The sequence below is a fragment of the Rhea americana genome, unplaced genomic scaffold (assembly GCF_003343005.1).
Source record: "Rhea americana isolate MKP2758 unplaced genomic scaffold, rheAme1 scaffold_149, whole genome shotgun sequence".
Lineage (NCBI taxonomy): Eukaryota > Metazoa > Chordata > Aves > Rheiformes > Rheidae > Rhea > Rhea americana.
This window is the reverse complement of record NW_028185583.1, coordinates 734167-754058: the sequence shown is the minus strand read 5'-3', so window position 1 is coordinate 754058 and position 19892 is coordinate 734167. Positions and strand designations below refer to the sequence as shown.

At 35.3% G+C, this 19892-nt stretch overlaps 1 protein-coding gene across 1 annotated transcript in view; it reads left to right on the top strand.

Annotated features, from left to right (window-relative positions):
- The window catches only part of ADGRG6 (adhesion G protein-coupled receptor G6), a 117736-nt gene that overhangs the window by 90430 nt on the left and 7414 nt on the right, over positions 1-19892 (top strand). The window contains exons 16-24 of the mRNA XM_085299272.1: positions 1719-1835; positions 2941-2986; positions 4752-4858; positions 7638-7765; positions 9115-9383; positions 10975-11089; positions 12101-12384; positions 16487-16588; positions 18992-19144. Coding sequence (XP_085155398.1) covers positions 1719-1835; positions 2941-2986; positions 4752-4858; positions 7638-7765; positions 9115-9383; positions 10975-11089; positions 12101-12384; positions 16487-16588; positions 18992-19144 — 1321 coding nt within the window. The remainder of the gene's footprint in view (positions 1-1718; positions 1836-2940; positions 2987-4751; positions 4859-7637; positions 7766-9114; positions 9384-10974; positions 11090-12100; positions 12385-16486; positions 16589-18991; positions 19145-19892) is intronic.

Genomic DNA, 19892 nt, shown 5'->3' with positions numbered 1-19892 from the left:
CTTACATTTAGGCAACCACATTCTACCTACATGTATAAAATAGGTCAGATGAATTATGCCCCAAAAGTGTATGTTTCTTTTCATTGACTATGTTAAGAAACCTGCTTCAGGGACAGACAACTACWTTTTGCTGTTTAAAGTTACATCAGAAGAATACTACCCTTATCTTCAGTTCTGAGTTCGTGAAAATAATGTGCTAATATCAYAGATGGGAATTGTAAAGACGTGTACACTAGTCAAAGTTTCTGTCATTAACTCCGACTTCATCAGAGTACATAGATGTGCTATGTACATCTGCATATTTTAGTGGCTAAAAGCTTCCCCCTATCTTTAGCTGAGTGCAGCCTTATAGCTAAATAAGCAGTGTCATCTGTATTTAATTTTAATGCCCATATTATTTTAATTCCCTTCTAAGGACAAACAGGAAGAAGCTATCAAATTGCCTTCACAAAGAGACTACTTGATGTTTATTCTTAGTTTTTATTATCTGGTAGAGACAGGACCCACTGAAACCCATAGAAATCTATCCAAAGGCTCTCATGGGCTTTGGGTCAGACACTGAAAGTTAAGTGGTAACAAAGACGTTTTATCTTGTTGAATACTCAAGAATTGRCTAGTAAACTGCATTTTTCTTCCTTGTCAATGATTTCAAGTTTTTAGGAAACTTTCATAAACTTCATACTCAGAAATACTGTGTTTGAAAACTCTTGGATATAGTCCTTAGGAAATGAAGTATAACCAGAATTTGATGACTGAAAATATTATGTTTCTCGTGAGTGATGGGATCTCATGAGCTCACCACTGAGCGGATRTCTGATATTTTTGTTAAGCTGACCAAACTCCTGGACTGAAAAGAGTTGGGGATTTCAGTAGTTCAGGAGCCCAGTTTGTTGAGAAGTGGGTAGCAGCAGACTTTTAGCTGTCATCTGTCCTGGAAGTCCRAACTATCCAGTTCCCACAAGGCTGACCAGACAGATAACTAAGCAGATTTCAGTGGAAGTTCATCAAAAAAGAATTGCATTTGCAAAATACTTCCACTTTAATAGATCAACAATTTCGAAGAAAAATATATTCCTTTGAAAAATACTCAACCTGATGCTTTTTCACTGGTTAGGAATGGCATCGCTCAGTGACAACATCGGTATTTTATTTACATTTCCATCAATTAAGGCCTTGCAGAAGGTATTATCTCCTACAGTATGTAATATTGCTTCGAGTTTGTTTATTACTTCTTGGTCATTCATTGTAGGATAGAAGATAATTTAGCAGCTATACACAGAAAACTGATTATTATCCAAAAACTTAATATCTACAAAAAAGAATATCATTGATAGTAAAATAATAAAATTAGCTCATACTTGTTTAGGGAAATGATGGAATTAGAGCATGGTTTTTTTATCTGGTACATTGTTATAGTTATAAATCTGGTGGAATCAAAGTGATTAAAAGGGATATTTTTGCCTTATAATCTCTATAATTTTGCTTGTATATGTTTATGACAATAAGGGAGATAGAGGAAGTTCCATGAGGCAAACCTGTAATTCGATTTTACATGTTTTACATGTTCGACAGCATGTTCTTATATTGGGTGATCAAACATGTAAAATGCTGAAAGCGTATTTATTCTGGCACACGACAACAATAAAACTGAGAGCACTCTTGACTTTTATGTCCTGAGCTGTGTCAGCATTTATTATATTTTTCTAAATCTTTCAAAGGATCCAGAAACTCCTGCCAACTTGACCAGTTTTGTGGTGGCCTGCAGTATTGGAAACATAACAATTCAGGACCTTCAGGATTATGTGAAGATTACAATTAAGCATACCAAAGTTCAGGTAAGAGGAGATTGATTATTCAGAGAAAAAGAAGTGAAGATTATATGTAATAAAGGCTGAACATAAAGTCTTTTATCAGGATAGATTTTGAGTAAGAATGTGAATGCAAATGGTAGTAATATTTCTAAAACAAAAGCAGTCAAATAAAACCTAAAAATAAATAACCTCTCCCGTCCTCACATTCCCACTCTTCTCAGGATTTAACATTTATSTGAAAGACCATTAATTATGCCACTTTGAGGCAATTTCTATGCCAATAACCATAGATAAAACCATAGTTCATGACCAGTGACATTATTTATTACACTGGAACTTATGGAATGACTTAAATTCCTTGATCAAACGTGAATTACTTTTTTAATAACTCGTCAAGGTATTTTGTTATGTGGTTTCCTGCAGAGTAAGAATGGACAGAATCACACTGTTAAAAGATTACTAGAACTAATTCAGGGAAATAGAAGCCCAAATGCAGTCTTTTGGCGTATTCTGTTTCAGTGAACAATCATTCAAGTGTCAGCTTGGCTCTACTCTCRGATATGTTGGTCAGTAGCTACTCCAAAAGAGACAATAACAGTAGAGATGTATAAAGTGAGATGTATGAAGTAAGATGTTAAAATATGATATGAGTAAAACATTCATAGAATAAGAAACTGATCCATTAATCTTGAGATGGGATATTTTTCACATTTCAATTAACTTTACTTCTTATTATAAAGATTATTTCAAGGTCAGAAAAAACAGTTCAGCATACTTTTGCTCAGTTTCAAGGCCAGTTGAATAGAGTGTTACTGATACTTAGACCCTGTAAAGACGTCATACTCACAAATAATTTCTGTGAGACCATAAAATTAATTCATCAGTCTTAGTGTGTGGAAAAGGAAAAGTGCAGAGGAACGGTGCTATGTTTTATGGTCTTCTGGGCAGARTTGTCTTTCTAGAAGAGTAAGATCTAGTTTGAAACTAGAAATTTGAACAAACCAAGTAGTATTTATTCTTCTGCTCATTGAGTGAAAAACATAAGTAGTGAAACATCTGCTGTAAACGTTTATGTTGACAAAATTTATCTTTGAAGAGGTATAAAAGTTTACTTCTCATGTATTCATAGGAAGATCCTAAGCCAACCTGTGTCTTCTGGGATATGAACAAAAATGGTAAGTTAAAAAAATATTGACTTTTTTTCTAAGGGAATAAGGAAATAATGCTTTATGTTTTAAAATCAGTCTTGGCCCTTCTTGCATCTTCATCAGTCTTTGCAGAATTGGATGAAGTCATTTGATGGTATCATTTCTTCTGGRTAATAAGTCTCTTGTAACAGCAGATGTTAAATATTTTTTCTAAAAATTTTGCATGTAAGTACCATTTTGAATTTGTAAATAAACAACTTTCCCAAATTTCCTATATCTGTTAGCAGCTTTTMACTGATTTTTCTGTCTGTGCAAGCCAAATAGTGATGCTAATGAGAGACAAGAATGGTTTTCAACCATCCTTTTAACTGAACATTTTAAAAATACGGGTTTATTTAATTGTGAAATTGTGCTTCATCCAAATCTTCAGTTGTTTTTGCTTCCTTAGAAGGTTAGTAAYTACATTACACAAGTTTCTTTTAGATAAATACTCCACCTTGTAACCAGATGCCGTCTGTGTGATAAAATCCTGTATGGAGATGAACRTTAACATGACAGCATTTTAGCCCATTCTAAGCTGATACTACCTAACCTGTGTGTAATGTAACACTCATCCTTTGTACCAATAAAACCATGCTCTGGGGTGACTTTCCAGTGCCACTTCCTGTTTATAGATCACTACCAAGTAGTAGAGACCTTACTTCTGCTTACCAGGAAAAAGAGAGAGAATGAAAATGTAACTATCTTTAGCAGTAGGATCTGAGGTGAAGGAGATTAGTAGAGAGTCTTGCAAGACATAAAATTTACCATCTGAAGTTGGAGTTGAAGGCTGGAACTTCAGAGAGAAGAACTGAGGAGAATGGAGAAGGATACAAAAAGAGCAAAACCTAGTTAGGAAGCTAAACTTAAGAACATCAAAGGAGAAACACACAAGGAGAAATCGATTCTCACTGGCTGCTTGAGTTGGGGAAAGGTTTAAGTTCTGAAGTGTCTTCACATTCTATCTTGAATATGAGGGTCAGTCAGATAATTTGCTGAATTTTGGCTAGAGCTGGGCAAACATGTTTTTAARAAGTCAGAGAACACGAACTTTCACAAAATCAGTTCAGATTTTGGCAGGAAAAACTGAAAAGAAAAAGTAATGGGAAATACAAAATTTACTTTTTTACCTTTACTTTTTTAAAATACAGTCTTTCCACTTACTATTTCAAAATGGCCTTTTTGAGTAGGGAGGGTAGGGGGATAATTTATTTCATAATTTTTTAAGGCCAGAAAGGACAATCAAGATTATCCACTCTGGCCGTTTTCATTACAAAGTGCAGAGAAAGGCGGGACCTTCTACTTTAGGGCCATAAATGCTTTCATACGTGGCCTGAGGATATATGAGTAGGAGGAAGGCAGGTGCAGACATTACATCAGTGTGATAAAGGCAAGTTCTAAAACCATGTTATTGCAGGGTAAAGCTAAGGTGTGTCTTAATATGTAATCTACATATTAAGTCTTATTCATCCTTCAGTAATCAAAAAAAAAAAAAATTCCTACCTTTATTATAGACTTCCATTTATTGCTTCTGCTTAACAGGCCGTAAGTTAGAACACTTGCTTGGTGGAATTTTCTGACAAACCTAAGAAATTTGATACTTGCTACTTTTCTGATTATTTTTAATATTCACTGATTCAATTTGAGAAAGCATTTCTCCACTTGCAGGAAATGAATTTAGAAATCTGTTCAAGAAATGTTGGAAAGTACAAAGTTGTTGGAAAGTGTGTTTTCTCTGGTTTCATTTCTGTAGGTGGTAATGGTGGTTGGAACCCTACGGGCTGCAAGGTGCAAGCAGACTCCAATGAGAATGAGACAATTTGCTTGTGCAACCATCTCACACACTTTGGGGTCCTAATGGTAAGCAAACTTAATTTTCTGTAGGTTTGTCTTTTTTAAGAACCACTACATAGTTTTTGTCTTGGATCAAGACAAGTATCTTCATTCATATTTGCTACTTGGGTTATTCATTTTGCACTTGTTTTATAATAATAATTTATTTTATCCATTATTTTCATAAAGATATCTTTTCATAACAAAATATCTAATGATAAGGTTTCAGGAATGAGATAATAAAGAAAATCAGTAATGAAAGGCAAATACGTTATTAAGTCCTCTACAAGTGGCTGTTACAAAATAAAAATTAAAATGTACCCAAAACAATATTCTAAATTTTGAAAATTACTGTACTACAAGAGACCTTCAGTTGAAACATCTGAATGATACCACAATACAAATAATATATTGCTCTATCCAACTTCAAAACTGGGACATGTCTGTTTCAAAAAGAATGTCAGAATCAGGGACTGTAAAACTAAGCCCCAGTACTAACTCTTCCACTACAGAAACAGAAAAAAAGTGATGAATCCTAAGGTGGAGTGAGTCCCTATCATTTTCTTAAAAATATAATCCAATAAAATGATATGCMGTTTTGATCCCTCAAGACTGGAGGGTGTGACCAGATTTTCATGTGTTAAGCTGCAGAGCAAGGCATGGACAAAGTGTAGCAGAGAGGGGATAAATCAGAAGGAAAAGGGAAAACAGCCTATAACGTTTTAAAGGGATCTCAGATCTGATCAATGAGAAGAGAAACTGACCTTAAAAATAATGAGAGGATATGAACAGAGATTAGAAAAGGTTGCAGAAGAGAGGGAGTTTTCAGTTTATAAAGGAAACTAGYGCAAGGAACATGTGGAGAAATTTGTGGTGAAAGAGAAATAGRGCTGGGTAGAGTTGAAATAGCAAGGTCAGGAATGTGTGAAGGTATTAGCAGGAAAAAATGTAGAAATTGATTTTTTTAGAGAAAAAGGTGACAACATTGCAGAACAAAAATACAGAGCTTAGGGAAAAAGTACAGTAAAGAAAAATATGTCCCACTGTCAAGCAAAACTGCTAGTGGGGATGAAAAGCCAAGACAAGGGAGCACAGTAATTCCATTTCATCCTGAGACTCAAGAGGATAAGTCACCCCTTACAAATTTAGATTGCAAATCTGACAAGATTTATATTTATTTAATGCCCAAAAGTATAAAGAAATATGTTCTTTTRCAAGATTTGTAAAACTTTATTTGCTACTTTCTTTTAAATGGCATTAATAAAGGTTATCTTACAGTATTTTTTAAGGGCTTCCTTTGGAAAAAAAWTACTCATTGAGGGCTACTGCAAAACTTAGGTGATATTTATGATAGCTTAAGGCTATGAGAGCCTTAAGCAAAGTCTCCAAACTGCATGGCTGAGATAGATAGGTCTGAGCATATCAGGGAGGTAGGAGAAGGTACTATATGGGGCACTTCAGCCTCGGTAGTGTMGTTCCTCCAGCAGTCAGATGTCTACAGAAATTTGCATAGCTGAAGTATTTTTGCAAGAAAATAATCCCAACAAGAGCAATTGGAATACTGCAATCTTTTCTTAAAATCTGGTGATATTTCAAATCTCTCTTTAGGTTCCCAAATGCAACAGTCACACTCAAAAGAAAAAAAAAAGGGTTTTCTTTTGGTGTATTCAATGAATCCCTTCCCTTCCCCTGAATGCTTTTGTTGCATTAGAAAATAAGACAGAAGTTTTCTGAATTTGGGCTGTATTCCAGTAGATTTTTACATGGTTTTGACCTTCTARTTGCATTTTCATTTTAATAATATTTTCTGACATTAATTTAGATATTAAATGACTTTCAAATAACATTCTCTTGATGTATGTGAAATGTCTTATGAGCCTGGTAGATGAGTCTAAAAATTGCATATAGCTCTTTAATTTTCCTGTGAAAAATGTTGTGTTTTCCTTTTACCTTTTATGGGTATCCTTTTGCTAGATATTTTTGCTAAGGGCAACAGTATCAGTGACCATAGACTATACACCATTAAATATCAGTATTTGCTCACATTTACCCCAAAGTTTTATATATCCAAGCATTCTATTTTGTTTTGTCCTTAAGAAAAGGAAATAACACTYGTATTTATTCTCAGACAGTACTATGTGGCAATTACAGTTGGAAAGAAAACTGGAAAAAAAAATCCTCAGAATGTTCCTAYCTCATTTCCAGTTTTTTTGAAATGTTGTCTTTATTTTTCTGACCAATTCTACTCATAACTGTAGTTTGCCTGTCAAAACAGGCCATAAAACCAAAGAGGAATATCTTGTCGTTGGTTTCACCAGTAGATGATTAGCGACATCAGCTCCTACGAACTTTTAATAATGAGAACTGATGTCAGAAACTCACCAGAATGGTGTACACTTCAGTATGAATACATTTTTTATTGTATTTTCCGTACAAATAGGTTATTCTTAAAGAAAGATGTCTATAAGCAACTGACTAAAAATCTGAAAATGGATTTTTTTTTCCTAAAAGGCCACTTGAATTCCTCGTGATGAATTACAATGATCAGTGTCAGACTCTGTCTTTCTGCTGATCCCAGCAGTTATAATACTTACAACACAATGTTTTCAAGAGCCATGGGAAGGAAGTGAGAGGTGTAACAACTATAAACTAAATATACCCAGTAAACATGAACCTTAACATCAGGGTTGTAGAGGTATTGCCAAAGTGTTTTTGAGTTTTACTTGACTGATTACCAAGAAATTGTGTTGTGCTCATTAAAAAGGAGTTTGCTATGACTAACACCTCTTCCTCCTCTCACACTTAGGATCTTCAGGGAACGGCTACACAAATAGACTCCCAGAATACCAAGGTCCTCACCTTTATCTCTTACATAGGCTGTGGGATATCTGCCATATTTTCGGCTGCAACTCTTCTGACATACGTTGCATTCGAGTAAGTATTAGTTCAAAACATTGCAAAAGAAATACCTTTATACAATGAATAAATTATATAATGAATAAACGTATTATGTAAATTAGCCACATGGTTGTTGTATTTTCATCTAGAAAGGCAAATCTGTATTTAAACAAAAAATAAGTAAAGACTCTTGTGCTTAATGCTATAAATAGATTTTTTTTTTTCCAAGGAGATGCAAGTTCAGACTCCTYCCTCCTGTTTTTGCTGTGTTGTGCTGCTCAGAGCAATAGGGCTAATGTGTCCCAAAATTTTCTCCTCTGGGAGTACTGTATCCTTTAGATTCTAAACAGGCGTATATTTTAAAATTCACAGSCAGGCTTTTCAGAATTAAAAAAGAGAAAAGCCTGTTGAAGCATAGTAAGTCCTGAATATATAAGAAAAATTCCAACTAGAAAAATTACATGCTAGAACTCTTCRGAAGGAAGTGGGGAAGAGAAAATAAAATGAAGCTAAACTGTGAAGTGTTACAACAATTTAAAAAAACAAATCCACTGAAATGTCAGGGTGACTCAAGGGAATGCAAAAGTTATGAAGTGATACAATTCTGTGAACAGTGAAAAGAGAAAATGAAGTCATATCAACAGCTGGCCACAAAGGAACCATTCTGCCTGTGACAGGACAGGACAGAGTAACTGCTAAAGAAGGAGATTTTACTGGGGAAATAAAGATTTTTTCTCTGAGATGTTTAAAAATAGTTCTAAATATTTCTAAATAATTGTTGCGTTGCTTTTGCATTACCTATGATAYAATGAGATTGTCCAAAGTTGGCAGAAGTTGTTGGTTTGCCTATCAGTGCATACATTTCAATATCTCTCAGTTAAAAAAGAAAATTAATTTGATTTTCAGTTTTTTAATCCTATAAAAGAAAAGTAAACCAAAAAATAGCAACATGCACTGGGCAATGTCTTCTGAAAAACAAGCAAAGATTGTTAGAGAAAATAACCAGAGATGAGCTTCTGGCCAGCAGTATATTTTKAAAGTGTTTTCTTTTATTTTTCTTAAGTTTTCATTTAAAATAAAAAAACACATTGTTTTATATTTAATTTGAGATGTTCTTAGTAACAAGTCAGTAGCTAAACTCTTGCATCAGTTAGATAGCTCATTAACAACTCAAAGAAGTGCTGGCTCTTCACCAGCACACGTAGCAGAAAGTTTCAGCAATACTACACAGAGGTATACCTCCCTATGCCTTATTGCCACAATAGCATATTGGCACAAGAAGGTCACTGCTTTTATTTACTTTGTAAACTGGCCAGCTTGGCTTCTGTAAGCAGTTCAGGCAATTGAAGCCATTTGATCATAGGAACCTGTATTTCTCTCACTAGGAAGCTGCGAAGAGATTATCCATCAAAAATCCTGATGAACTTGAGCACAGCCCTGCTCTTTCTTAACCTGATCTTCTTGCTTGATGGCTGGATTGCATCATTTGACATAGATGGCCTCTGCATAGCTGTTGCCTCCCTTTTGCACTTTTTTCTTCTGGCCACCTTTACATGGATGGGACTAGAAGCCGTTCACATGTACATTGCTCTAGTAAAAGTATTCAACACCTATATACGGCGATATATACTGAAGTTTTGCATCATTGGTTGGGGTGAGTTCAGCAGATGCAATATTTGCATAGCATATATTTGAAATTATGCTGTATAGAAGATCTCTATAGATGCAGAGAARAATCAAAACCAGGATAAAATTTCCTTCCCCACCTTGGGGAGCACCATAAATACTGAATATTGCYGAGACCATAGTTCCATAGTCTAATTTTGTGCAAATATCCTGTAGCTGCTATTTGCTCCCCACAGGCGCTTGCAGTCTGAGGAGGATCAGAGGGACCAGATAAACTAGTCTCACATTCCAGACAGGCCAGGATGGACGAGAAGAAACATTACCGTCATATCAAAGACAGAGAACTGCAGCAGTAGTARCTCCTGCAGTTACTATAGGAATCTTTGCATCGACTTTCAAAAAGCTTTGGATCAAGCCTGACATTTCTTGCCAAAAAAGCACAAAACCTATGGCAGAATCAGGAACAACTAAAATGTCCTGAGCTTCAACACAGTATTTAAGACATAGAGATATCTTGCCTGACTTAATYAGTGTACATTCTAGTGTTGAAATGCAAAATGTAGTACTGAAAAATAACTGAGGCTCAGGCAGCAAGGTTTTTAATCTTCATTTTTTTGTGTATTGGGAATCTCTGCCTTCTGCCTGAATGCATATATTCTGTTTGAAATAATTCCACACAATACAAAACCATTAACCTCATGACTAGAGCTGTGACCTCAGTCCAGCTGATAATTGATGTCTTTCCATTGGCAACTAGCATCCGCTTTGGCAACCTCAGCAGAGGACAAGGACTGAGTGGTAGGAAAAGCAAATTAACCTCTTCCCCTTTGAATCTCTTGTCATAGCAAGGATAAGACATGTAAATAGGGCATGCCAGGAAATGTACGTTTATTCTGCATGGGCTGTACCTCTGTGTGCATCGTTCTCTAGTTGTTTGTTATTTTCCCCAAATATTCCCTTCACTTTATTTATAAAAATGTATGTAGTTTACTTCATTTTTGGTACACTTCATTTTAGTGAAGGCTGTGTGATGTTATAAAAGAAAACATTTACATCTGAGGAAAAAAATAAAACAAAATTGTTGGTTCAAGTTCATGTTTGCCTCGTGCCTGATTAAGGGGCATCACAATATCTGAAAAAAATCATTCCAACTTAAAATTAAGTCTAATTCTTTTAATTGTTGTTAGTGTTTTTCTTACTTTCTTATGAGTGCCTCTGTGCGGGTGCAAATTTAACTTTGGATAATTAAGGGAGAATCTTTTACTTCAGTAAAATGTATTTTAGTATGTTTTACGCTTTAGTATATTTTACTTATTTTATTTAGCACGRCACTTTAGTATCATGTACTAAAATAGGATAGTAACCTTTTCTACATTAAAGAATATTATGAGACTTATTCACTAATGCTTATAAAGTACTTTGAAAGCTYTATACATTTGTACTTTTTGAAAAAATATTTATTTCCTTCTACTTCTCTATGCAGTTTTCTGACATAGATCTACCTCAGGATACTCTGTACTAAAGCAATACTGATGAAAGCATCAATAATTCACCTTTACGTGGTAATTTGGAAGGTTTAGGGGTTTTGAAAGCAAACTGCAAACTTTCTTGTGTTACAGGTTTGCCTGCTCTAGTGATAACGATTGTTTTAGCAAGTGCAAATACAAACGCAGGTCATGTATATGGCAAAGAATTATATGGCAAAGATGCTAACGGACAAGGAGGAGACGATTTGTAAGTATTTATTTTAATTAGTATTTACATTCTGCAAGAAATTTAGCATTTGCAGATTGCTTTGAGAAAGGCCTAGGTATATAAAACAAGCAAAGTGGACATGTTTGTCTTCTAAGTTATTTGTATCTGAAGTGCAAAGAAGGCTATGCAAAAGAATAATCCATAAGTTTTGTTTCACAGGAATAAAAATGCCAGTTTTGATTTATCKTAAATAAAAGCYGTATATTCTAAGTGACAGCAAGAAAGAAGTAGTATAAATATGTTTTCCTATGTAAATAAAATAACYTTTTGTCAATGCAGGTCATTGGCTTTCACTGTTCTTACCTACATGTCCAAATAATAATCTCTCTTCAGACCCTCAAATTCTTATATGACTGTTCGTTATCTCATTTTCTGTGCCTTGCCTGGCAAAGCTTCMTGATGATAAGTATATCATTGTGTATTTTTATTAAAGTATCATGGTAAGCATGCAAGCCATTTACTACTGGAAGAATAAGATGGATCTCTCAAATGGCTGACGGTCACATGGCTAGCTGAAAGGACTACATATTCAGCTTCTTCSTTAGAGTTGTTTGAGTTCTCCTTGAACTGCTCAAGTGGCAGACACTTGAGATCTTAGCGCTGAAGATCCAAGCTTGCCTCTGGTGTGTGTATGTAGCCCATTATGTTACTACAGCAGCCTATGGSTCATGCTGATACCAGCGGTGAAGCTACTCATATCAAGCCTAAATCTTTCATGATGGGTTTGCAGTTCCCTGCATCTGAGGTTAGCTTTTCTATCTAGTTAGTTTTAAAGTAAAATGAGATACAGGATACTGAGATACTAATATGACCCATAGTGTCTTATTGCCCCTGGATTTCATCCTATTTACAAATATAAAATGATTAAAGGTTTTGTTTGAAATTGCCACTCGGCAGCAGTGTATAGACATATTTGTAGTTGTCTAAATAACTTAAGCAGGGGCTTGTTCATATTGTCTAAAAATGATCATATTTTTGTATCTTTTACAGCTGCTGGATCAAGAATAAAGTTGTCTTTTATGTGACTTGTGCTGGTTACTTTGGCATCGTGTTTCTGATGAACATTGCCATGTTTGTTGTGGTGATGGTGCAGATCTGTGGGAGGAATGGGAAAAGAACTAATCGGACCCTAAAGGAAGAGATCCTGAGGAATCTCCGTAGCGTTGTCAGCCTTACCTTCCTCTTGGGCATGACATGGGGCTTTGCCTTTTTTGCCTGGGGTTCGTTAACTCTCCCTTTCCTGTACCTCTTCTCAATTTTCAATTCATTGCAAGGTAAGCTGAATTTTTGTTCTATGAACAAACAATATTTAGGCTGTTGCTGTTTGGCGAGAAATTATGTCCAGTGATTTGACTGGAGAATTCAAATCCAAGTTCTCTGGATCTTCCCTTGATACTAAGACATCTAAAGTTTCCCCTTATATGGAATAATGGTACTGACCTCAAATGTTTTCAATGTCTTGGTTAAATTAAATAATGTTTCAAGGTCTTTCCAATAAAATGCCCTGTATTATAAATAGTGCTATTAATATCTAACAATCTGCAATGATCTCTGTTGATATAGATGCTGTATGACCTTCAACATTTCCTTTCACTGATTATAACAAATCTAGGAAGCCTCTTTCCTTAATTTATTCCTGTAGTGAATCTGTAAAGCTCATAACTATTTTCTTAAGGCATAAAAAGCCCGTAAAATAAATTTCAGTCCTGTTTTAGTGTGGAGAGATAGCACAGGGATATGTTATATGCTTTGATTCTTTAAGAAAAATCCAGTGACTGTTACAGTCTGCTTATTTCTGTTTCCTTTACTGAAATTTTGGATACTTTACCTCTCTAAAATAGTTCAATAGTTCAGTTGTGAAAAATTTTGCAAATTATAATTGAACGATTATAAATTACAATATTATAGAGCTGACATTTATCAGAATTTCAGCTCTGAGCTGATTTGCTATATACCAAATGACATAAGAATCTCCACCTCCTCTTGGCCGATCCACTAGCAAAAACAACTAAAGATAAAAAGCAAAACCCASGAATGTCATTGGAGGGGTGTGTATTATGGCACACAAATATTGAGAAAAGAACATTTTATTGGAAAAAATATAAAAACCAAAACCCAAGAGTGTCATTGGAGGAGCATGTGTTATGCCACACAAATATTGAGATAAATAAAGATCTGCCTAGGGTCAGCAAAATATCTTTCCATAATGGAAACAGTATTTAACTGCTACACTGTGTRGATTTCTATCTGTTACAGTTGAGATATATTTACTGCTCTAAAAGATTTATTGAGCTTTCTTGGAAAGAGAATAATGTTGCGGTTTTTGGTTTGGTTCAGGTTCAATGTAGAATGCTAGGCAAAATGGCAAAAAAMGTCCGAATGTGGTGTTGTTACTAAAGGCTTTTTTTCCAAAGGACAGATTCTGATACTCCCCTAGAAGCATAATGAAGTATTTGCTGTAATGTGTCAGTGTTAGATATTCAGAAGGGCCTAGAGAGACTAGAAAGTATGGGAAGATAATGAAAAGAGATTAAAACTCTGAAAAGCCTGTCGGGGTCAAATTCAACAAGTACTCTTTAACTAGGATTTCCAGTACAATCATTTAAGCTTGTATGTGCAGAGTGCACACACGGTTGCGTGCCAGTGCTTCGCTCTCTGTGGGGTAATAGCATTATTCAGTGGAAAATGAATATTTGGAAATCAGCTAAGCTAGAAAACGAAATCAAAACACCTTGACGACTAAACCCAATAGGAGGATGAACAATGAGCTTGCAGTATGTTTTGGCAGCAAAGATGAGGCACAGCAGACCTACAGGCACCTCATGTCAAACACCGGACTACAGTAGTCCTTTATGTGATAGTGCTTACTGCTGTGTCAGAAAGAGCTGGGAAAGGCTAAAGAAACCCAGGGAAGAGAGTGTTTAAAATCACWTATAACTTGTGCCCATACATCTAGCAGTAAGGGGATGGAATAGGGCAAAGAAAAATTTTGGATGCCTATCAGGAAGTGTTTCCCAGCTGTTGAAAGTAGTTTGATGTGGCAAGTCTGTCATTGGAATTAGCATGAGCTTAATTAGTGGAACTGTTAAAACTTTATAAGACAAAACTTCAGAATTCCCTGAAAAGCTGCTTCCAGCTTTGAGAGGCAAATGTAATAAGTGACATCTGTCTTCTGTTTCCGTGAGCTTTGGATCACATCCTCAATAAATATGGCTATTCCATTTCTCTAGTTCCTGAAAGCTACACTAATGTTTTAAGCTATACGAGCAGCCTCCATCAACCTACTTTTCTATGTATGCCAATGCCGTGGAAAAGTAGGTTGCAGTAACTACTGGTGTTACTGTACTTTGCTTTTTCATCTACATAGGAAATGATTTTTCTCTCTTTGACGCTCAAGAGTAAAAATCTGGGAACATCTCTGGTTTTGGCTGCTTATTTTGTATATATGCCTGGGCAAGCCAAATACTTTTAAGTCAGAGCCAAGCTAGAGCAAAGCCTAGGGTCTGATTTGGCTCTGGGAAACAAAACCAAAGCTGTATTGCTAAAGCACATTGTAAACTTAATGAATAATGAAATACATATTAAAAAAATGCAGAGACCAAGCCCAGACAGGGCAAAGGCAAAGTATTTAATGTGCTACATTTGTTTTTGTATTACTACAGACATGCACATTTTCTTTTTTTTACAGTTCAGAATGTTCCAAACTTTTACCACAATTTAATTAAGCATCAATTTAGTAAGTCTGTAGCAATACAAAAGTACGAAGAGGAACTTGTGGAGCACAAACAACTGCGTAACTTTAAGCATGTAAGAGCTGCTAGTGATTACATTGGAATTACTCTGTGCTTACAGTGAAGCGCACACAGAAATATTTTACTAAATGGAAACACATTAACCAGAATTCAGGAGAGCTTACAGTAGTTCGAATTAAATTTGCAGTTCATTATAGGACACATTAAGATATGTTCATCTTTCCTAAATCATACCTCTCAATTTTTTCCTATCTTGAAAAATTTTGCAAATATTGTATTTCATGACACAATATTTATTACCAAAAGGTACCAAAATTAACTGTTTTGGTTCTCTGATCTCAGTGGGCTCAGCTTGCCCTGAGTGTTGTAARGAGATACCAGTCCTGTTCCCTGATAAGCGTTCATGCAAAATTATACCTCAGGGCTTTGGAGGAAAGAGGATAATTTTATGATTTAGATCTGTATTTTCTAAGCTTGATACTGCCCTGGTCTTCTACCAGCTGAAATATAGCAGGCATTGGCATATGGAGCTGTATGTGATCAGAGCAGGGTAACAAGCTTAGAGAACATCACTAAACCATGTTTGCCCACATTATGTAGCATTTATTCTCTTTTAAGATGTAATCGTGAGGGATATGGCTTTAAGATTTTGCTCTCAGGTGTTCAGCCTCAGCTTGGCTCTTTCCCAGTGAATAAAAGTAAGTAAAACAAGAACAGGCCAAGCCAGAGAAAGATGGAAGATTGCAATACTGGTGCCTGCCTGGGAATGGCCAAGAGCATATTATAATTCAAACTTCTATATTTAGCCTTAAAGTGTCTTTGAAGAATGATGAAATCATACCATATGCCCAGCTGAAGCCTTGTTTGCCACGTGATAGATGCCCATTTTCTTCCTTGAAAATAAAAATTACACATTTGCAAGCAAAAAATGAAATCTACAGCAATATTCTTAAACATATTGTTTGCAATTGCATGTACAAACCAGGTAATCTTCTTCAGAAATAAATAACTGCATACCTAATCAATACTTCTGAGCATTCATTACTATTTTTGTAATCATTTCAAGTACACGCATGTGATGCATGTAAATCCAGTGTTCTTTTTCTGTGCATCTATTTAATGCCAATTTCAAGCCTTCAGGTTTAAAAAAATATAGCACAATTTTGTATATTTGGAATAGGAGGAGTTAAAAGTATCATCTTTCTATAAAATAGTATCTGCATTTAGTTTTGTAGTCTAGTTCTCGCAGTCCTTTTGGTTGCAAAATTTTCATTTATTCCAAAGACAAAACCTTCTAATTATTTTCATCTAAGCCAAAAAATAATTAAAAGATCCACACCGAGCTGGATCTAAATCAGCAGTGCCAGTGAAAGGGGCTCTATTCTCTCCCTTCTAATATTCCAGACACATGTATTACAGCTAGAGGATGAGATAACTTTAATTAACTTTAGTACCTATTAAATGAGACATGCAGATAGATGACAATAAGAAGACTTGAACATGATTTTCCTTTGGTTTCCTTTTGTAGCATTGTTTTAGATTTGTAGCAGATTGCATTTTAATTAATCTGTTTATCCATTTAGAAATATATGCTTTATTTGCTATTTATTCACTTTTGTTGCAGGTTTGTTTATATTTGTTTTCCATTGTGCTATGAAAGAAAACGTGCAGAAACAGTGGAGGAGACACCTCTGCTGTGGCAGATTCCGACTGGCAGATAATTCAGGTAAAATACTTTCATGGCTCCACTCCTTAGATGCTGGAATAGTCTGAAAAAGTCCAGGTGAAGAGCATGCTATTTTATTCTTCCATGTAACACAATTTAGGGCACACATGTGGAAAAGCAGAGTATTAATAGGCTATCACTTCACTTTATTAATAACAATTGCCAAGGGACCTTTCAGATATCACTTCATAAAAAGTCTCAAGTCCTCGCTTTAAGTTTTCCACTGAAGGCAGCTGGTAAAATTTGTAGTGCTATGAGCATGGTTTTGGAAGGCCCTGTAGACTCCCTGCAAAATCGGAAAAYGTTAAGTCAAAGTCCAAAGGTTCAAATTCTGTCATTCAAAGTCAGTCTTACTCCCTTTCTCCTGCATCCCACAATGATGAACTTGTGGACTATTAGATCGAAGTAGGAGTGGTTCTTAAAGGGCAGATAGAAATGCTCTGTAGTCTTTTGCCTTATCTTCACCCTTTCAGATGATTCTGTCCTTCATCATGTAATTCTGAGAGAGCATTAGGGACTTGAAAATATAAGAAATTTCTTTAGCAGAAGCTTAGTTAGGTTCCCGAATTGGTGTCCACCTTTATCTGTGATTCTCAGAGTGCAGGGAGAGTGCTGCTACAGCTGTCCTTTGCAGCAAATAAACAGTTGTTTCGGATACTTTATTGTAGAGTACAAACTCCTGTACCTTTGGCCATCTTAGATAGCATTAGGCTCCTGCGTTTAGGCACATGAATCCTGCTTTGCTATGTGATGTAAGGTAAGGATTTCGGAATTCATAATTCTTGCTCATACAGTTCTTTCGACCAGGGTTTCTACCTACAGTTGATGTAAAGGAGCATAACCTCTTTGCCTAGTCAGGTAGACCAAAGTASCTTCCATAACAACAGTGCTCCAAGTACTTGCTGTGTCCTTTCTCTGTTGGTTTTGAAGGGCTGTTTCAAGGTTTTAAGTAACTGCTTTTCCATGAAGAATTCTGTTTTCTCTTATTTTGTTTTGTTTTTACAGTGCTAGTAAGGGCATGCATTCTTATTGTAAACAATGAAATATTTATGCTTTCACATTATTCTAAGAAATCTTGACTTGTGATCTCAAAGAGTTAATGTGAATTAGGAAAAAAAATATTTTGGTCAGGCATCCACATTATTTCATACATTTAGTTTCCATGAGGTACATGCTGTAACTCCTGGACTGGAAAACACAGATGGATAAAATTATTTCCAGATTTTTATGCTGCTGTTGGGCAGCCTTTCGGGATGATAGAAATAAAAACCTGAAGGATTCGAGTGTTTCAGTGATGTTACTTAATGTGCTGTCATTACACCCAGTGCTAACTGGCCCACCACCAGCAGCGGATTTTATTCTAAGTGAACATCAAACTATTAGCAGACAGAAAAGTGCAATATAAGTCAAATGTGATCTTAAATCCTTATCCGTCTGAAATAATGTTATAATATACATGTTATAATAAAGCAAAGCAATAGCCAAAACCCTACAACATTGTCACAGCTAGATCAGAAATAGTAATCTACATCCTATTGCAGTTATTCAGGATAAAATCCTTATCTTCATATAAACCATAGCTTGAGTGACCCATGTGTCTTCTCTGCATTTCTCTGAGTTTCACTGCAGTACAATAAATTAGAATGGTAACAGCAACAGTAGGACTAATGATGAAACTGCCTGTACCTACCTGCAAGTATGTGTTACAGAAATAGTTAGATATATGTATTCTGCATGATACTGGTATTGGGGCACTTGTGGTGAGTTTTTCAGTATCAGTTTTCCCCCAGAGGTTTATCRGTATTAGTTATTTAAATTAATTTTAGAAGCTACTTCAGTGTAAGAGTCTGTTGTGATAATGATTCAGACAAAACTCTTCAAACATGAACTACTAAATAACTATTATTATTCATTATTATTAATAATGCACTGAAATTCTAAAACCTACAGCAACAAGTACAAATCCACTAATATGTAGGAGCTCTACAGCAGCAGATCAAGCCCTCAAATGATAAGGCCTCTGTAAATGCCCCTGTCCAACCCTTTGGATTTCTCTGGTTAGATGATGAAATTTAGCATCCTTATACTGCTATAGATCCTCACTGCTCTCCTGCTTCCTGGAGAGCCGGGTCTTTCTAAAGTTCTGCCATCCAACCAAAGTATTGTTAAAATGTTAGAAATAGAGCCATCAATTTTAACTACTCCAGTAAACAGCAAATTAAATAAAATTGGAAAAATTGTTTTACTTCTTAAGAAATCAAAAGGCTTTCTGACAGGAAACAAATTGTGTGTTATAAGCAACATTAAGAAATGCATCTCATACTTGGAATGTTCATAATTCATAAAAAATGGCATTTAGTACCTACAGTAATTAATTGCTTAAAACTTTTCAATCATTTTTAGATTGGAGCAAGACAGCAACCAACATTATAAAGAAGAGTTCTGATAATCTTGGGAAATCCTTATCCTCTAGTTCCATTGGCTCCAATTCAACCTACTTAACATCCAAATCAAAATCTACCACAAATACATATTTGAAACGAAACAGCCATACAGGTGAGTTAGTTATACTACAACACGGTGCATTTTGGAATATTTACTTTGATGTTAAATGTACATTAGTGACCCAAAAGTTAACATGAGAAAATTTCACTAATTTGCATAAATTCAGTATTTTAAAAATGTTATTGTTTACTAAGACTCTCAACCTAATATACAGTACATCCAGTGTATAGTTCTGATCTGTGTATGTTCCTGTCCTAAAAAGTATTTGTAATRAAAGAAAACCTTACTTTACTTCTCYTATGACACTTTCATCTCTTTGGTTAGAGGAAGAAAAATTTTATCCCACTGTAAACACATAGAAACCAAAGCACAGAGGTGGCATTTCTGGCCCGAAGTAGCATGAAAACTTGCATGGAAATCAAGTTTTCTGAATCTAACTCCACAGTTTATTCACTCAGCAAAACTGCTTCCATTTAACAGTAACACATTTACAGGAGAGAGACAAATGGAAGCTACTTGCAAATTAATACTGTGTTCCCTGAGTATACACTGTTTTTCCTTGCCACAAATAGCATGCCATATTTACTGTTTATCTATTGAGATGTCAATGGTCTAATAAAAGGCATTATCTGTATTTCACTCTCACCAAATAAAAATTTACTTATTTTAAGAACACTTTAAAAGTGCACAAAAACAGGGACAGGGATGTTTCGCAAGTCTGTTTGCTTATGACTGAAATAATATTTCAGAAAAGCACTTGAATAGCTTATGAAGTAGTTTTTGGATCTTTGTTACCAGG